The following is a 21,521-nucleotide window of genomic DNA, read 5'->3' as shown; positions in this document are numbered from 1 at the left end:
TTTTGAAATGCTCAAAACGCTCTGGTCATAATATGATGATAATATTATGTGAACAAACAGCGGTTAATTTGGTCAAAACGTCACCAAAGAACTTATCATAGTTTGATCACTAATAAGTGATAAGTAAAATTATTTTCTTAATTAGTGGAATAATTGACAGTCTAATTATTGTCATATTCTTCTTCAGTTATTTATTTTTAAATGTTTTTCTCTATGTTAAACAAGGAAATGAACCGAAATTGATGTGGGCAATTCAAAGCTCAAAATGGCTCTCCTGTAAATTCAACATTTTGCAGTTAACAGGTTATGCCCAAACAAAACCGAATATATCTAGACCTACCCATGATTAATATATATATTTTTTTGCTTGCAGGTAAGGACCGCTTTGTCGTCTTGGTATCGTCAAGAGTAAGATTTTTTTTCTGTATTGCATAGTCTGACTGATTATAGTATTATCTTATTTGTCACTCTTCTTATCATACTTTGAATAGGTTAAGCGAATGATTAACGATCAATTCTCGTCAAACGATTACAATAACATCTTATTCTCTAATTATACTCCGATTAAAAATAATATAAATGTTTAACCCTAAAAATAACAAAATAATTTTTCTATTTCTAATACGGAGATTATAGTGACATAATTTTCGTACATAATAATAATCTAGGGACAATAAGAATCCTTGAAAATTAGTGAAAATCGAAGGATTTGTCGTCGATATTCTGTAAAGGGTGATATACTCACTATTTACACCAATCAACAATTTAATTCATTTAAAGCGATCGCCGTGCTCTAGTGTTATACAATGTCCGCATTTGAAGCCGAGTGTTCTAATTCCACTTCTGACATGTTTTAGAGCATTGTCCTAATACTTTGAGTAAATAACTAGCAATAGTTTTTTGTTAAACCTCCACTTCTTTAGAAGGTGGCCAACAATCAAACTAGATTGTAAAACTAGGTAATTTAACAAACAAAAAACATGTTTAAAAGACTGATACAGACCATACTTTTTTTCTAACTTTCAATTATCAAGGTTTTATAACAAGCGTGTCAAAAGAAAATAATGACAAAATTGATGTCGGTTTGAAGTCTAGACGTAATAAATGAAATCGATGCCTTTGAGTTTTTGCAACCATAGGTACTTATTACTGTTTTTAATATTACTTATATGGTAAAATCTAAACACCTACAGTTTACATTTTTTAACTGTGAAAAGAAATCTTAGCAATAACGTCAATATGTATATTATACATTACAGTGGCGAAGGGTGGAGGTAGGCTGTTAAGATCCGCCATAAATAGTGCACATTAAACTTTTTCAGACATACATATTTATTTTCATTGAAATAAGACTACAATTTACAGAAAGTGTTGGTTAGTTTTTAAAATTCAATTAAACCCTGAGAAACTAAGCCATAATAGATAATAAGTCAAAAAATACATGTATATCTATAAAATATCTAAAATTATGCAGTTAAATCATACATAACTTTGAATATTTTATAGATAGAATAATATTTTTTATTTATTATAGTTTGGTTTGGGCAGGGCTTAATGGAATAAAAAAATGAACCAATAATATGTGTAATATGTATTTTTAATCCAACGAAAACAAATAACTATGAATGAAAAAGTGTGCACAATTTTGTCGTATCGCCCAAATTAGACCAAAACTATTATGGTTTAGTTTAGGCAGGGTTTAATTGATTTTTAAAAACTAGCTAACACCATCTGTAAATTGTAGTCTTAGTTCAATAAAAACAAATACATATGACTAACAAAGTTTAGTGTGCACTATTTATAGCGAATCTTAACAGCCTACCTCCACCCTTCGCCACTGATACATTATATATATATTATACATATACATATACTTATTAAGTAGCTATTATCATGTGTAGATAATTTATGTGAATGGCCCGACCGTAGTTGGGATGGTGGTGATGGTGAGGTCCAGAAATTGTAAGACAGTCGTACAAAGAACGAATCGAACCTGTGAACGCGCAACTGTAATAAGTTTACGTACTATGTTTTACTCTTATAAAGTAAAAGCAGGAATTGAAGATGGTTAAATAGCGCGTTATTAGATACAACAATGATTGTTAATATTATTTATACCTAATTATGTATGGAATGGTGGCAGTCGGCGAGTCATGGTATCGTTCTGTGACTGAGTATAAATTTGTGAATATATTGGGATGCACGTTGCGTACTGTCACAGCAACAAATTTTGTCTATGTTTTCATTATTCTGCAGTATATTTTGAACTACCACTATCTCTGTAAATTCAATGATAGAGAGTGCCAACTCTAATGTATTAGTATTTTGAATCAATATTAATTATTCATGCTAACTTCAATTAATTTGAACAGTTTATAATGTGTGAACGTAAAAATTACTTGCGATATTACATCCATAGATAAAATTTTTGAACATAACCCAATCTGCAGACCATAGATAATAGGCAACACAGGTGTCAATGCAGTGCGGTACAACGTGGGGTAACCTCATTGTTGTTCTGGTGATTACGGCAGATTTTGCTAACTGACAATGTTCGTTTAAAGTTTTAAAATGTGCTACGGGATAGGAGTATCAGTCTGATAACATTTTAAACACCAAGAAAAACGACATTACCTACATTAGCTTTCTGTGGCGTCACGTGATAGTACGCGACATGCAGCATAGTCACTCAGCAATTGTCAACTCGTGAACGCCGCGTGGGGATATTTTATAAATACAGTTAGAGTTGGGTATTTCACGAGAAAATCACAATCCGAGATTCGGGATTTCCAGAAATGAATTCTCGGGAATTCTCGAGATATCGGGAAATTTAACAAAAACAGACAAATTCCAAAAACAAAATACGATTTTTTTTACTTGTGTAAGAAGACAAACAAAATAGAATTACAAGAAATGAAAATATAATTAATATTAAATTCTACAGGTTTTTTTTAAAAAGGTTTGTCGATAGCTATTTCGGTTGTAACATTGATAATGGTGTTACAACCGAAATAGCTATCGACAAACCTTTTTAAAAAAACCTGTAGAATTTAATATTAATTATATTTTCATTTCTTGTAAAATGGAATTCTACCAAGTAAATGCTAACTCAATTAATAAAATAGAATTAGGAAAACAGAAATATTTAAAAACATTACATATTAAAATGGAATTTCAAAACACACAGACTGTCAATCGCTGCGTCTGACAATCTCGTACGCTTTTGAGATACAAAATTTCCTGATGTTCTAAAAATTGCGCTCATTTGGAGTCGACGTTGGCTTAATTGTGTTAAATACCCCGAACAGTCTTTGAACGTTTTGTGTTTTCTGTCCACTTTTTTCATATAGAAAATCGTTTTTTTAATTAATATTTGATAATAAAGAAATCCCGAATCCCGAGCTAAGATTCTCGATGTGAATATGTTGGCATTTTAGAGTTGGGATTAAATTGATTAATATATGTATGTTAGTGTCGAGTCGAATGCATATGAGGGGTTCGGGAAACATTATGGGGGTGGAAACTGGAAAATCGAGACCGTGAATTCATGATGGTGGCCAACATTTTATACTACGGTGCATAGGATAACGTATGGTAAACATAATAATTAGTAATATATAATTATTACTCCTGATGGTGGTCAACACATTGTCTCTATAATCCAATGATTTACACAACAAATCGCGTAATGCATTGTCGGATGTGCAAATATTTAAATTAAAATGCTCTCTCCGATACTTGCTTTTATCGTTGCACTTATCCTGTTTATGCGGCTATTTAAAATGGGATGTGTGACAGCGAATAATAATTAAAACAATCATTACAGCCTAAATAATAATAATATTTGCATTGAATTAGCGACTCTTCCAATGCACGCCTGGTAGAATGCATTAACATGATTCCATTGTTTGATTTATTTTGCATTCGGGAATTCTGGATCAATACTAATTAGTTGTTTTTTAATTTTAAATTTCATAATATGCAATTTTTTAATTAAAACAACGACTAATAAAAGTATAAAATATCACATTAAAATAATATCGCAGTCCAAAACTGTCATCTCATGTTGAATTAAGAGCATATTTCAGTGAAACGGCAAATAATTTTCAGCAATTGATGGGACGTAATTTCGGCCGCGTTGCCAGTCGGAGAGCGATAGTCGACCTGTTTGCACATCAATTTGTTTTGTGATGGCATCGGAGGAATTGATTCTTAAATCGTGTAAAGATGACTAAAAAATGTTACGTATTTACTCGAAAAACAGAACATGTCAATGAATATATCATTATTATTACTTAAATAACAATAAACATAACATTAAATGGAACTATGTTGAATTTATATAACAAATTATGTTTCCGCGTCGTTTGCACAATTTGCGCGTCGCGTAGTCACGATCGTTTTAGACCGTACCTCAGCTGAAGTAGAGCCTTAACACCAATACAGTAGTTTATGTTATGTTATTGTTACCATCGTTATAATAAAATATCGATGATAAATTTATGTATTATTGTAATTGTAAATGATTGACCAAAGCAGAATTAATTTGATTTTATTTAAAATTGTCGCGTTTTTAACAAGATGCGCTTTCTCCCTACATGATTGCTTCGATTTCAGGCAGGTAGGTAGCTGAAAAATAGTCAGTTGCCAATAAAACATCATGGTATTTGGTCAGGTGAAGAATCAGAGATGACAAGATGACGCTGAATGCCTGGAGTTATGGTACGAAGTTATGTATGAGGCTGTCAGATGACCAAATCACCAATTCTTAGTCATAGAAAGAAGAAGAATAAAAAAAATGTTTAAATTACTTATCTCTCTTTTATTTTAACATATCCCTAGTATGCTAAATAAAACACAGTTGTAAATAATTATACACCGCACATTTGTAGCGTTTTGTTTTCTTTTGTATAATTGCCTAGTAATTATTTCCCTGCAGTTTTATGTAATTACTAATAATTTACGATAATCCAGGCGAAATGTTGGCTGCACTGAATGCACCAGTTAGTAAGTACTACGTTATCGCTATTTGTGCGGTATTCAAATGTAGGTAAATTCTTTAAAAAAAAAACAGGTTTGATGTTACTAGTTTTTTCATTTATACATAATATGTTCCAACCATAAAATATTGTTGAAAATAGATTATTTAAATTAGGAACAAGTTGTATTGCTTGATAAGTGCTCTTATCCGTTAAATTACCAATCCGTTAATGACCCATACGACTTATTCTAAATACTACCAACCTTATCGCAGGCAAGTATTTCAAATTCCATAAATGTATAGGCAACCAACTTACTTATATTATAATCAATCTTGGTGGATAATATTAATTATATTATGATTATAGATGGCGTCACGTGTCCACCAAATTAATTTTTGAAGTTATTGCACTTTCAAATCATTATTAATCACTTGTTTTATTTAATACTGAAGTTATAAAAAAATAAAAATATTATTTGATTCTAATTACTTTGGTAGGTAAAGGAAAATTTTGAAAAACCTTAGAAACATGAATAAGTATTTGAAAAAATCTTGGAAATATATATTTTTATTAACTTCCATTATTTTAAATATCTTGATCCCATACAATATTATACATTTTGAATAAAATTAGAAAATACAAGCATTATCCTTTACCATGCAACTGTCTATATTGGTACTTGTATTCCATCATGTTCATCACCCACGACCATTGATATACTACTAGATGAGGAGTTCCCATACAAGTGTCATTTTAAAAATGTACCACAAAAGATATTACGAATATCGTCTTATAATATTTCCTTGTAGGTATAATGCGTTAAGACCGTTAACATGGATTCCCGAATATCAATCGTATTGCCCTGGCTGTAAAACTAAATTTGCGTTCTTGGAATAGTGAACCTAAGGGTGGCTGCAACCCAAAGCAGACAGTGCAAGTCGTCATGCGCTGACTATTAGTTAGAGTAAGATGCAAGCTAGTTCGGGCTTACTCATAATAAACAGTTAGTTTTAACATTGGCCGAGTCGCTGAAAATCGGGCGTCATTTTAAGAAGCATATGATTCATCCAGTAGTATATCAATGCCCACGACCGAATTCCATCGTCCACATTTTTCTCAATCAATATTAACTACTTGATACAGTAATAATAATATCTGGATTGACAACTTTATCTGAAATAGTAATTAGGAAATGGTTAACAATATACTATCTCAAAAAGTCATTTAAAATACCTCACACAATCTTAGAGCTCTTTTTTAAATTGAACTATCAATTTAGGTGATGACTATTTTCTCCCCTCTCCACTTGCCTATACTATAAATACTAATATACGACCATATATTTCCGATACAACATTTCACGATGAAGTGTGAATATGGCAAACTGCATACGGACAACTTTCCGGACATGAGACATAGTACATAGTCAAATACAATAATTTATGTCATCTTTCTGAATTTTGTAGTCTTTGCCACGTGTAATCAAATTAGTGTTTTTACCTTTACACGTGGTACCTACAAACTTGTTTAAAAATACATTTTGGGTATATATTGTACATAGTATAATAATTATACCTATTATCAAGAGTACTTAAATAATATTGTGCTTTTATACAGGACTAAAACATTTTTGGCTCGATGCCTAACCAGCCGTTAACCACTAACTCTTCTCGCTAATTGGGTCTCCTTACTACATATTATTATCACTGCAATTTAGGAAAATGTATTGTTCTAATTATCAACCTCCCTTATAAATTAGGTCAACCGTTTTGTTTTACATTAGGCCCTTCATTAGATTGAATCTGTGGTCTCAAGAAAAAAAATGCCGATCACATGAAATTGAAATTATCATCAGGAGCACTACTATCTTATTTTTTTTTTAAATTTATTAAGGAAATAAACAGTTACATATTGATTACAAAAAAATAAAATATAATAATGAAAAGTTATTGCAACCAGCAAAGTTTCCATGTATTCATTATAATATAGTTAAGCCTAACAAGATAGAGATTAAGAATAACATAAATAAAAAGAAATTACATAAGAAAATTACACGAGAAAAATGAGGAAGAATAATGAATAATTAAATTATATACAAAAAAAATAACATATATATATATTTATACAAAATTTTGGAGATAGCGCGTTTAAATGAAACAGGTGAATTATTAAAAGGATCAACAGTGGAGAAATTCATATTATAATTTAAACAAGAGCGTCGAATAAAAGAGTTTTGTGCATAATTAGAACCGCTACGACTGATATGGTACAAAGTTTGGTTTCGCGTAAATCTTGATGGACAATGGAAACCCACCCTTTCGAGTAGATTTGGCGAGTCAACAAAACCATTGATAATTTTAAAAAGAAATGTTGATCAGATATAGAACGTCGACTTTCCAAAGATGGTAAGATAAAAGAATAGAATTAGATAAATCATAACAGTAAGCTTTAAAATTGACGTACTTATGAAATCGCTTTTGTACAGCTTCGAGACGATGTATGTATGTAACGTACTGTGGATTCCATACGACAGAAGCAAACTCAACTATGGATCTAACATATGAGAAGTAAAATACCTTCAGAACATCAGGTGATCTGAATGGTTTAGAGATCCGAAGAATAAAACCTAGTAATTTTAATGCTTTATTATCTTATAAATCGGGAACGTCAGTTGTTTGCTCTCCCAAAGTGTAGAACTAACTTAACATTACTAATGCGAATTGGTTGGGTAGTTATAACTATTATCAGTTAAATCGCTTGGGTTATTGATAAGTACATTATTCCACGTACGTGAGAATGAGTTAAGTGGACGTTGTTTTATAAATCCTTTAAAATTGGTCCACTCATTCCCTGTACTTCAATTTACTTTTAATTGTTGTAGGTATGTATTGTTTATACTCTTTTGATATTAATTAACTTATATTGATTTTATTTCTTTCTTGAATTTGTAATTTGTAAAATACAGTTTATATATATAAATGAATTTTAATTTGGATGACAGTCATCCTGAATCAATGGTGGGTAAAGGTCTTTCCAAGTCGATGTATTTTCCTATTTTCTGTCCTTTAATACGTGTTTCTGCAGAACTTGACTATTACGTCGATACAACGACCTATACGTCTAACTTTGGGACGTATTCTACATCTGGATGACTAAATTTGATTGGTACCTAATGGTCTCTTCTTTGATTGTGTTTTATTCATTTTCATTCAACGTTTATATGGTAAAACTGTATTACATTGCATACGTCAGCTTGTTCTTTCGTCCTAGTATTTATTTGGTTTTATTTTTACGCGTTATGGTCACCAAGTTTTTCCATGCACCATTATATTAAACGCCCAAGATGGCCGAGTGGCTTAAGAGTCGGCTTATAATGTCGTGGGTCCCAGGTTAGAATCCTGGGTCTAGAAAATAAACATATTGTTTTTCAATTTGTGTTTGGAGTCAGAGTATGGACCTAATAGGTTGATGAAGTAGTTAACATACATTTCTCGTAAAAAAATCTGTTAAGACAACCTCCACTCTGTGAAAGCCCATATGACCCTCTCAGGATCGAACATGGTGAAGTAAGTAATTATACTGAAAAATACATAAGTACTAATACAAATAATAACAAAAGGTGATTCAAAATAAATTCAACATTGTTTCATATTGTCCAAAGGCCAACCTTGTTGGTGTTTAGAGCTACTTTGCATATAAAAATATGTGACTATTTTTATTATTACGTCAACGAAGAAAATTGCTCCGCAGGCGAAATTTTTGGCGTATCGTGTTAACGTTAAGTTTATGGGCAGAATATGAACATACATATTTTAGTGCTTTACTAGAAATTTGCTGATGAAAATCCTTAGAAATACCTACTTCTAACTGATATAATAATATTGTGTCAAAAACATACTATTGTTCACGAGCTACCAGTAGCTCGGCGAGCGCTTGTTGGCGGACAGTTGTTTGAGGTATGGCATTTAAAAAAAACTTAGTATTGCTATATTTAAATATTATAATAACAAAGCAGAAAAATACTTTATACCTACTCTCTGATTCTGATCTCCCTGTCTTTTTGTTAATACAAATGAAACTATATTTAGTAGCAACATTTTAATTTCATGCTGTCTTGACATATAAATCTCTATTTCCTTATATCAGAAGACTTAATTTTGATTGTCAACAATTTGGAAGATACTGTGGCATAAAAGTTAATGATATGTCGACTAAATCTGTTTCCGTTTAAATTCAAATACCGAAGTTAAGCAGTATTGTACGTTGTAGGTAAATTTTTTTATTAATGACCAAGTTTTAGCGCGTGATGGAAGGAAAATGGAAACCACGTTTATTATCAATTATTTTCGATTTTTTTATATGTTATAATATTAATTTTCTTCTTCTTTTTCGATGGCGCTACAGCTCAAGTCGAGTCCTGGCCTCCTCCTTTAGTTCCTGATGTTTAGCAGCTGGTTGGCGTCTTTTGTAAAGTTATCACCCCATCGTGTGCGTGGATTTCCCACTGGCCTTTCCCCCCCTGGGTTTCCTTCGAGGATCTTCTTCAGTATCCGTGACTCAGGCATGCGCTGGACATGGCCTGCCCAATTTAGCCTCTGGAGTTTTATGAAGTTGGAGAGTTTTGAATCTTGGTATAAGCGGTATTAGTTCCGTGTTGTACCTAATTCTCCACTCCCCACCATCATTCATGGGTTCGTATATTCGCCTCAGGATCTTTCTCTTAAAGCAGTCCACCATTTCAGCTGCTTTCATATTTAGCGTACATGCTCGCACCCGTATGATTAGACTGTACGTATGACGGTTTTATAGAGCCGGGTCTTAGTTTTTCTGTGGAAATTTCTGGATTTGAATATGGGCAGCAATCAGAAGTACGATTTATTTGCATCGGTTATTCGGGTTTTTATTTCTTCCAGTTCTTCGTTCTCTTTTGTACTATTGGAACCCAGGTATGTGAACCGGTTGATAACCTCAAATTGATGGTTTCCAAAACTGGAACTTTGGCCCAGTCTACTCTGATTCTGTCGGCTTTGTACCATGACTTTATAATATTCATCTGTTAACATATTTAAATATATATGTATATATGAATAGACGCTTTCATTATTAAAATGTAGTCTTTATTAGTATGTAATTGATTTCATTTAAAATTACGTATCATACGAGTGTGTACCCGAATATATAAAATTAATAAATAAAAATTTAAAAAATACAGAGTGTCTCAAATAAAAATATATCGTTTTTCGAGTAGGTACAACGGAAACCGCCGGCGTTCGTTGAAGAATCAATTGTGTAAAAGTCTATCTCGTGACTGAAATAACAGACAGTGAGAGATAGAACAAACAGTCTGGCAGAGTGGAGCTGTTTGTAAAAATAATAAATTGAGAGTAACAAACGATGTTGGTTTCTGCTGCTCTCGATATAACCCCCACTATACATTAATTATAAAAACTCTACGTCGATGTTCAATTACTTATTGAACGTACTGTACTTAAATAAATGATTGAACTTTAGTCTCATTCTTTTTTGAATAATATTTATTTGTGCGATTTGATATTTTTTTTAACATACCCATTATTTACCAATTTAATTAAATAACCACAGTCGACACTATTTACACAAACTCGGCATTTATTTTATAAAATAGTATTTATTAGTAAGTTATTGTTCTATTCACGGATCTTGACCGGGATATAGGTATATTATTTACCTTTTTACAAAGTATATTGCCAGTTGGTCTAAACCCAAATAGATATTGAAAATAATGGTCCAGCGAGGGGACTTGTTCAATAGTAGCCATATTGTTTAATACCGAACATGTCCGATCCTAATAAGATCATATGGGCCTCCACAGAGTGAAGGTTTGTATTAACAGTTTTTTTTTTACGAGAAATGGATGTCACCCACTTGCTCAACCTATTAGGTCCATACTCTGACTCAAACACAAATTGAAAAACAATATAAGCATTTGTCAGACCCTGGATTCGAACCTGGGACCCACGACGCTATAGGCCGACGCTTGAGCCGCGCGGCCATCGTGTGTGTATTTTGTAGTACACTTATGTAATTTTTTTATCTAGCTCTGCAATCCTGGGTGCATTTTGGACGCCTCCCGAATAGGTTTTACACTGTTTTTTTTTGTTTCACAGGAAATGCTTGTTAGCTAATCGATCAACCTATTTGCCTTTGCTAGGAATCAAAACACACATTGTGAATTTAATAGACTCTGGGTTCGAACCCGAAAAAAATTACGTCAAGTGTGCGATATTGGGGGTCGCTAGGATACTCAAAAGCGAGGAAAGATAGAAATGCCATAATTTGTATGAATTATTTTATATATTTTAGAGTCATCAGTGTGTAGTCCTGAAAATAACAAAAACCGTGTAATCATGTGTAATTTTATGTGTTGATAAAACACCTGTTTTTTCATTTCAACGTTTTATTATATATATTAAACGTATCATTTTTTATTGACTAAAATAATAAATATTGTAAAAAAAAGTACGGTAGTCCGAAAAAGTTTGGACAACTCTGAATACTACACTAATGTTTTTTATTATAGCGATATCATCGTAATTATTATCATGAATGGCCGCAGATATCTACCCCCCCCCCCTCTTTATTATCATGAATCATAATGTACGTGTACAGTATATATTACATATAAGTAAAACGTCATGACGTCGCAGCAATGTCATGTTGGTTGTAGAATAGTAATCGCATTGACAAAAATCCTTTTTAGAAATATATCGCCTAGTTTTTTTTTAACAATATTTGCATTACTGCAAATGAAAACCAAGTTAGTGCTCGTAACTTGGCATTTCTGTTATTATATTGTATTTTCATATAAATATATTTCTATCTTTGAAGGTTGTAGGTATTGCCCCGTCACTCATGTTGGCTAGGAAAATTGTGTTTTAAATTTCATTGACCCAGATTTCCACAGAATTCTTTCGCGTCTGCGAAAAATGTTTATTCTACTATCATTCCAGATTTATTGCTGCAACTTCTGTATGTAGTTCAGAAATATAGGACAGCTTGCGATGATATTATTAAGCCATACACAAATATACACATACGCAGTATTTACAATGGTGTATTTCATCAACTTACCTATATTATAACACATATATATTGAAAATGTGGTAATATTTAGTATACCATTTCCAATGACTGGCAGACTCGTATTACGACTTGTTCGTTATGAAAAAATACCACCGATACATGTAGCATTTATGATATTAGGAATTGGTACGTAATAATACAATACAAGTACAAATTTGAGCATATCGAGCATAATAATTCAACAGAAAATTTAATTGTATATAAAAAGTTCTTTTTATCTTTAATCGTAATTATTTTACTATGATCTTTAGTATTCTCAGGAACTCTCTATAGTAACATAAACTTGGAATTTGGGTTATTATTCTCTTAGTAAGTGTTACCTACCTATATAATTATTAGCACGTCGATCACAACGAAGAGAAGGCTGCACCTAATTTCCATACCATCAACTAATTGAAGAGCTTAAACTTTCCTTTGAACTAGGACAGAAACCTTATTTCAACTATCTATTGAGACTTCGAAGCGCTGTTTTAAACCAAGATATTATATACCTAGTACCTACAGTATGTCTATTTGTATCTTTTATACATAGTCTAAAATCATGAATGTTACAACCACCCACCGTGTAGCAGAATTGTACTAATATTCGGTAGATTATGAATTCTAATATTTGTACTTATATGCGACAAATTATCATTTTATAATATTATTACTATCGACCGAATGTAGATACTTAATGGAATTTGAATTTAAATCCATTAGAATTATCATTTTATATTTAGGTCAATAGTCTCAATAGGTTTAACCAAAGATTTTAAAGAAAAACCTTTTTTATGCGGAGAGCGCTCATATTTTTAGCAATTTTTGTCAGAATAAATATAGTCATAATAATTAATATACTATATTGACAAATAGATTTTCTACTATACCAAATAATATCCATTAGGTATATACATTCGTATACCAATGTTTTACCATAAATAATGATCATAGGTACACAGAACAAACACTTGTTTAACTTGACTCATATGTTGGTACTTGAAAATAGATGTTGAATATAGAAAAATAGAAAAAGTCACCATGTCTAACCTAGATATGTGTATTTGTCAGACCCAGGATTCGAGCCTGGGACCCACGACGATATAGGCCGACGCTTAAGCCGCGCGGCCTTTGTGGATGTTAACATCCTGATGGAAAAATGTAAAAAACAGCTTAACGCTTTTCCACTATGTAAAGATGGAATCTCACAATAATTGGTGTACCCGACAGACATTAATTGTCACTTGCGGATAATTGATATATCATTGGAATGAGTCTAATTTTTGCAAATGTTGGCCACTCATCTTGTTTCTCTCATTGTTGGTAAATAAAAAAATGCGCGAATATATCACAAATACAATATCAACATTTTCACTGACTCCTTAAGTCTGATTCACTCGCTCGAAAATCCAAATTTCAGCATCAAAACTAATGACTACATTCTTAATATTAGAACCAACATTTCCAAATTTAGCAATAGTAACGAACACTGTACAAATATACAGATATACTGGATCCCAGCACATAAAGGAATTAATAGTAATGAAATTGCTGATCAATTGGCAAAAAAATCTGTAAAATACCCATCAGAAAATATAAGAATTCCATACACAGATTTTATAGCCCAGTTTAAACAAAGAATGAGCGAAAATAACTCTCCTAAAACTTTGTTTAGTAAACATAGTAAAATAAAGCGAGATGTAATAGTGACAATAGCTAGAAGCAGGACAGGGCATTACAGTCTCAACGAATTATTGTACAAAATTAAAGTGGTAGATAGCCCTCAGTCTCATGTGGACATCCCACTCAAGATCTTAACCACATTGTCTAGCAATGTGATGCCTATGACCAGGAGAGAGAGGTGTTAATGAATAAATTGAAAAAAATGCTTCTTTTACGATTAATTCGTTCCTGGCAAAACCAAATATTTCAGTTATGAAAATTGTACATGAATTTCTCCAAAAATATAACGTAAATGTCTAGTGTATAGTGTAACAAAAATGTAATTCTGTATTATTAATAATGTAACTATTTATGCCCGTAGTTAAAAAAATGTATGAATACTTTTGTAAACCATTGTAAAGCAGAATAGCCTTCCATTCAGAGAAGAGCTCAATTGCTTCCAAATAAAGAAAGAAAAAAAATATCACAAATACATTAGTCGCGGAGTAACTGACTTCTACACAATTATTGGTAAACTTATCTCCTTCACCAGTCATAGGATTATGTCTATAGGTGCATGCGGAAGATCTTCCAAATGCCATCGACAGTCAGTTAACTACACTAACGCATCTATTCTAATTCAGGATGAGCTCTCGACGTTCTATTATGCAAGAAATACGTGGAGAGGTTGTGACTCGCTAGAGTAACCAGGTGAAAGACGATATTGAGGTCTTACCAATCGTCTCAATCTATTGTCGAGGGTTCCTGAGCTGTTCCGATCAATGGGGATTAAATAATTATTACATAATATAACAGCATTTTGGATGTTTTTTATTATATTACCTTCTCTATACATTTAACTGAACAATACATAGGTACACAATAATATATTAATTGTATATAGTTGTTAATAAAGTACTATTGTGCCAATATCATAGCTATTATATTTATTTTATAAGATAAAGAATTGTAATTAATTACATATTTAGCTTGATATAAATAAATAGTGCCATTCAAGTATCGCTGACTTTGGTATGAAAAACTCTCATATGTACTTATATAATTTTACCACGTTTTTATTAGCTCGTATTCTTGTTTGTCCAGTACAGATTTTTCCTTGTGTGTCCAGTATATTTTTTTCTTGTTTGTCCAAGATTTGTATTGGACGATTGAAGATTTTTAACTAACTTCCCGACACTAGCTAGACATTTGAAACTTTTAGAATATATCAGAACACTACGACAATGCATTTTCTTAATACTTTTAGCCATTTTTAAGAAGAATTGAATTCATTCTGTTTTGTATGGAAAGTTATTATTGTTGATTGCTAAAGGGGTGGTCTTAGAAACTAAATTATTAATATATACGTGCGTTACAATGGTAATCAATATGAAATGTCAAAATGACATTTCAGCATTCTATATTTATTCAGTATTTCTATCAAGTACAATAAAAAGATTTTATTAATACATAGAATTGTCAAGTTTATATGATTCAACAGAAAATTTAAAAACGTGGTATATAAAAAGTTATTTTTATCCTGTAATTATTTAGTCTGAGTTAATATTTTAAACATGCTAAAATATCTTTAGTTGCGCACTATGATAATATTAATCGGAAAAACATCCTGTATACCTCTAAGATTTGAATGATTCTTTGAAAACTTCAGAAAAGGATAGCAATAATATTCTCAAAGGCATTCATGAATGTTTTTGTGGAGTACGAGGGAGAAGAAACTATTGTTGTGTACTTGCGCGATTTCCCATCGTGGTATGTTATGAATTATTTAAAGACTGGCAAAGAAAATTTAAGCGTGAAACATCTTATGGAATAAGGTTGTATTACAATACGGTCTTTGTGAACCGTCACAAAGAAATTACTCGCGGCAAATTGCTCCGAAGTGATGAATGAATTTGTTTTCCACTGAAAATTTCGTATATATTATTTATTATAAAAGATTATACGAAAAATCTTGTATAGGATATTATATGATGAACTTCCTTTTCAATATTCTGATTGTACATCGTATCAAAGCCATTGCAAACACTTCTTGTAATTCTGCCATATGGCGATAAAAGAAACATTTATAATGATTTATAAAAATAATCATCAAGCTAAAATATCATATTTTTATACCTTATACGTTCCTATATTAACACAACTGTGTGTTTACATTGTATAATGTCATTATTATACATACTGTCACCAAATAAAAGCGTCAGGGTGCCATGACAGTACTTATATTGATTTTGAATATTTGTTTTTCAAAACCAAAATAATTTCTCGTGATTTATCTAGTTTAATAATTTTTGTATCTATTATTACGTCAAGTGACTGAATAACTAAGGCGGCGCTGCTAAATACCATGTTTTCACTTTATAATAACTCGTATCTTACAAGCGTTTCCCAACTGCCTTGATGGAAAAAAATGAATGACATATTATTGATTAAGTGCATTTCAGAAAAAACAAAATATTTATTCATCGAAAGCAGCGATGGGCGGTCTTTTGAAATGTTGTTTTCATTAAAGCGCGCAAACTGGTATGGCGTAAACCCGTAAACTGTTTAAACTACATTTACTAATGATGTTTGCAGGTGTAGATATATGCTGAGCAGCAATACTTTGAATAAATTCTGCACGGACATTTGTGTTTATAGAATATTTTTATAGGCACAGATGTATCTAGGCCTGGACTTAATATATACACATATAAGAGGTATAATAATAAATAACAAACATATCAAAAAACCCTATTTTGTTCACAATGTATGTCTATGGCTTAATTTATGTGCGAGTTCTGTTCCCTATCGCTGTACATAAAACAAAGTAAATGTAAAAAAAGTACCTATAAGTAGGTACAAGTTATGGATCTTTTTGCGGAGACATCTGTGTATTGGATGAAATAACACGAATAATAATAGTATGTTAGCAAAACTCATAACTGTACACATATCAGCTGATAGCGGATGCCGTTGCTCATTTGAATTTTAACCCCATCGGCAGCGGAAGTCATCTCTGTCGTCATCTTGTCAGCGCCTCGGCGCGAAAGCCTCCATCCGAACTTCCGGAGACGCCATTGTTAGGCTTTTGAGCTGCCAGTCGTAACGCGGCCCCAATATCGCTGTCACTACACCAGAATTTACGTCAATCCACTATGAGCAGTGCCGAATTACTGCACCCTCTGGTGCATAATTCGAAATTGATTGTACGAAACGTAGTTTTTAAAACATTTTTTTTATGAATCGCAAATTGACGAAATGGTGCTGATAAAACCTTTTTGAAAATTAAGTTATTATATCACAAAATGATTGCTTTTCCAAACTGTAAATATTAGCAACAAGTAGGGCTTCATATCAATACCGTTATTGTATCTATATTAAAGTATTTATGACAAAGTATCGGTCACAAAATGTTGAAACTTTTTTCGCGCCCTAGCTGCAAATCATTTTGGTGAGAGACTCCGACCCATGGGTCAATCAATATTGGTCGAATGAAAACTTTGTACATCAGAATTTAGTTAGCTATTTATCAGCACGATTGGATTGGCGATAACCAAATCGACTCCTGATCACTACACCAGTCAGTTTTTGACAGGCCATAGTGGATACGCTGTCAAGCCCTACGACATTGGACTTGTTACCCGGCCAACATGTCCATGTGGCGGAGAACTACAGGATGCAAACCACATCCTCTGGGAATGTCTGAGAATGTGCTCCGTTGAGATGTTTAAGTCGGCCCAAACAGCTATTGGGGCCGTCCGATCTGGTCGCCACATAGGCCACGTATATGACATTGAAAAATGCGGCGTCTTATTGCAGTTTATTTCTCGTATCTTATGTATCAATAAATTCACTTATTTATTCATGACTTTCTCTCCCATGACGCTTTTTATTAAATTACGTTTTTCAGTTAACTCTGTCAAAGCTCACTTGAATGCGTGGCAATCTCATTCTTGGGCATTAAATAGCTCCTAAGCGATTTCTAGACGTAAACGACTGCTGATGCTTCACATCTAAACGTAGGGCCTCGTGATACACTCGATTATGACCGAGTGTGGTGCTGGGCGGGTTGGTTTGAAGGGGTCCATGTTTGTGTTGTAGCTATAAATAAATTATATATATATTTCTTCACTAATGGCATTTTCCTTGCTTACTGGTAACCGAAGTACACATAGCTATCGACCAACACCCTTAAAGAGTTTGTCGTTGGTTTAGAGGTCTAGGGAAAACTGTCATGTACGAATCATTAACATTTGATATTATTTAAGTGATAACAATATCTAATTAAGAGAAACATGTATTTTGTTAGAGGTTTATTAAAATAGAATAATATATTAATTTGTATGAATGACTCTATATTAATTTAATATGGGCTTAAGATTTAGTCGTCCAAATGCCTAATCCACCACTGTCTATGAGCGTGTTGTGCCTGCTTCGTTTCTGATTGACAAGATTGCCTATGCCCGACATTGATAAATTATTCACATGCCTAGATATTCTCGAATGGAGTGGGGTGGAGTGAGACGTCTTTCTATATAAATCAGGTGAAAAATCTGGTTTGGATCGCGTCACGCGCGTCTCTTTCGCAGATACGCTCTTTCGTCCTGAATTAGGGCGAACGTAATCTTTGATTGAGCTTTTGGAGCTAGATTTCGATTGCCTAGCGAATCCTTGCTGACGACAACGACTACGAGATAATATAAAAGATTTACAATACAAATAAATATATTGCCAGTGAGCTGGTAAAACCTCCGATGTGACATTATTTCAAAATGTTCTTTTTTTATAATAAATTTCTGATTGTATATAATAAAATTACTCCGTGCTTTTTAGAATAAACCTTTAAGTTTTTTTTTTATTATGTATGTATCAACAACCAACAAGCAAAATTAAAATTTTATTAATTAGCTAAAGTTCTTGGATTCAGATAAGGCTACTTAAAAAAACAACAATACTCTAGGTATACAATAGGTATGACAAAATAAAAATAATTCTGATCGTAATAAAACTCAACCAAAGAATAAATCAAATTAAAATCGAATCCTAAATAATATGTAAACTTCGGATCGGAGAACAAACAACGGATGCCCTCGATTCCTAAGGTAATTATCAGAGACACACAAGCCAACACCACCAAGAATGGCAGAGTTAACATTTACGCCGCGTATAAGTCTGAAAAAATATGTAGTTAAATAAAGATCCCTTCTTAATCTTAAGCTACAGTATGTAAACATCCCTAAGAGAAAATCAGTCGGATAGAGCCACGGATAATATCCATACAGCCGAAAGTAAAGGAGTCTTAAAATTTTTTTGGACTCTGTCCACCATAAGGCCGTGCTTCAACTGATGCGGGGCCCAAACGACAGACCCACTCTCAAGTCTTCTTCTAACTAAGGAGTTATAGAGAATTTTTAGTACGGTAACATCCGAAAAGACCCGGGAAGTACGCAAGACAAAGCCCAACATCTTTAGCGCCTTTTTACAAATGGTATCTATATGACCACTAAACGTCAGTTTACCGTCAAACGTAATTCCAAGATCTCTTACAAGTGATATTCGCGAGAGAACTCTGCCATGCATCGAGTACTGGAAAAACAATACTCGTGAGGCTTTAGTAAACGATGAAACATTGCATTTCTGATCGGCTGCGTTCTGAATGACTGTATTTACGTTGTTTTTATCCTTGATCTAGAAATACATATCGTTATCCGCAACAACGTATTGATAATCATTGGTACCTACCATTCTGATTAAGGCATACCATCGATTATAAACGAATTTGGAAATACTTAAATAACGTGTTAAGACGTGTTATTGCTTTACGCCTTGTCCACGTCGCGCGTTTTGACTCGCGCACATTCCAGGTACTTGTGACCTCATTGAGCCGTTCACACGAACTCGCGCCGTGACGATTGTCGCGCGCGGTCGAGGTACAGGTGAACTCATGAGGTGTCCAAATGCACTCGTGGAGAATCGCAGCGAGACACGCGCTATGTGAGTAGGCTTTAAGTTACTTACTTTCATAATATCATAATAGAAAAATATTAAATGAAATATATTATTGATATACCACCTAACCATTCTCAATCATATCGATTTAGTTTCTATAACCACGTTTTATTAACACATGACATTATTAGTATATTGAATACGTGTATTAATTAAGGCTCTAAGTACCAAAAAGTAGTATTGCCTGTAGTTACAAAATACCGAGTCATTGCAGTAAAATTGCATGAAGCAGATCTTTTGAAAAATGTAGTTTCACAGTGTGAAGCAATCACAGCAGCTTCCATAATTTTAGGTATTAGGAACTCGCAATTATCAACACACCATCGTCAGCCATTTTATATTGAATGCCGTTGACAACTGCAGTGGTACTTACACCATTATAAATAAAACACACCAACGGACTTACAACGTCGAGAGGTTTAAATATTTTGCTGTATTTTTGAGGCTTCACTTCATCTATCGCTATCACTTGCTTGAGGCACTTAGACAATAGTTTAGGTTATTGGCGTATGTAGAACATTTTTCCATAAAAATGTCAGTTTTTATTATTTTGGTACTTAGCGCCTTAATTAATACACGTATTCTATTATTGTATTATATAAATATGGATATACTATGACAATGGCTTTATCTTCTCATCATATTCCACCACATAAATTGACCTAAATTCTCTTCATTACACCGCATATTCTTGATCCATACCTTTACACATAATACCTATGTATATATAATACAATTTAGTGATAGCGTTATTTCTTCTTCTTCTTCTTTCACCCTGTCACGTCCCAACATTGGGGCATAGGGCAAGCACAAGTTGGCGCCACTTCCCTCGGTCCATCGCCAACTCCTGTGCCTCCCGCCATGTCAGACCTGCAGCACGTAGGTCGCTTTTGTAGCATCGCTGCAGGGTGAGGGAAGCGCTTCTGCAGCTCCAGCTCATAGGTTGCACGCACACGGGTACTTTTCAGTTTTTCCACATCGAGTCTGACCGTCCTTTTGGGTTTTGGGACTCGTTTGAGGTCTATACGGGATTTCCCGACCAAGAGTTCGTGGTCACTGTGGATGTCTGCACCTCTATATGTCCGCACGTCTAGCAGTTCATGCCGGTATTTCGCTTTGACCAAAATGTGGTCGATCTGGTTTCTTGTATTACCGTCTGGCGATGTCCATGTATATTTGTGGATGGTCTTATGAGGGAAAAGACTACCACCAATCACAAGACCATTCATTGAGGCAAAATCTACCAGACGGGAACCATTATCGTTCATTTGGCCAAGGCCATGTTTTCCCAGCACAAAGGGTCCACGCGAGGGGTCAGATCCTACTTTGGCATTAAGATCACCAAGGATAACTGCATGATCACAGCTGGGGATATTTCCAGCGGCTTCCGCCAAACTTTCGTAGAATGTATCCTTATCTGCATCGCTAGCAGCCTCTGTGGGAGCATAGCACTGCAGAAAAGTGATGGAGCCCGACTTGGTCTTGAAAGTAGCGCGGAGTAGACGTTCGGAGATAGGTTCCCAGCTGGTGAGGCACTTGCAAGCTTCCTTGGACATCAGCAATCCGACTCCACTACGTCGCAATGTGGCGTGTCCGGAGTACAATAGACGAAACCCACGAATAAACTTCTCGCCAATGCCAGTGAGTCGACACTCACTGATCCCGAGAACATCTAACTTGTATTGAGAAAGTATTTCTGTTAGATGCTCGGCCTTTCCAGGGACATTTAGAGTACGGATATTGTAGGTTCCAAAACAAAATCGTTTA

At 33.5% G+C, this 21,521-nt stretch overlaps 1 protein-coding gene across 1 annotated transcript; it reads right to left on the bottom strand.

Annotated features, from left to right (window-relative positions):
* Positions 1–18,313: 18,313 nt before the first annotated feature.
* LOC147072849 (protein CFDP2-like) lies at positions 18,314–21,310 on the bottom strand. Its single transcript, XM_085945736.1, has 2 exons — positions 20,716–21,310; positions 18,314–18,432 (listed from the first exon to the last, which is right to left on the bottom strand). The coding sequence occupies exons 1-2, from the start codon at positions 21,308–21,310 to the stop codon at positions 18,314–18,316; spliced, it is 714 nt and encodes a 237-aa protein (XP_085801862.1).
* Between the last annotated feature and the right edge of the window lie 211 nt (positions 21,311–21,521).

The sequence above is a fragment of the Rhyacophila brunnea genome, unplaced genomic scaffold (assembly GCF_057557595.1).
Source record: "Rhyacophila brunnea isolate RB1 unplaced genomic scaffold, BYU_Rbru_1.0 scaffold_19, whole genome shotgun sequence".
In the NCBI taxonomy this organism is placed as follows: Eukaryota; Metazoa; Arthropoda; class Insecta; order Trichoptera; family Rhyacophilidae; genus Rhyacophila; species Rhyacophila brunnea.
The sequence above is the reverse complement of the archived record's forward strand: the minus strand, read 5'-3'. Positions and strand labels throughout refer to the sequence as shown.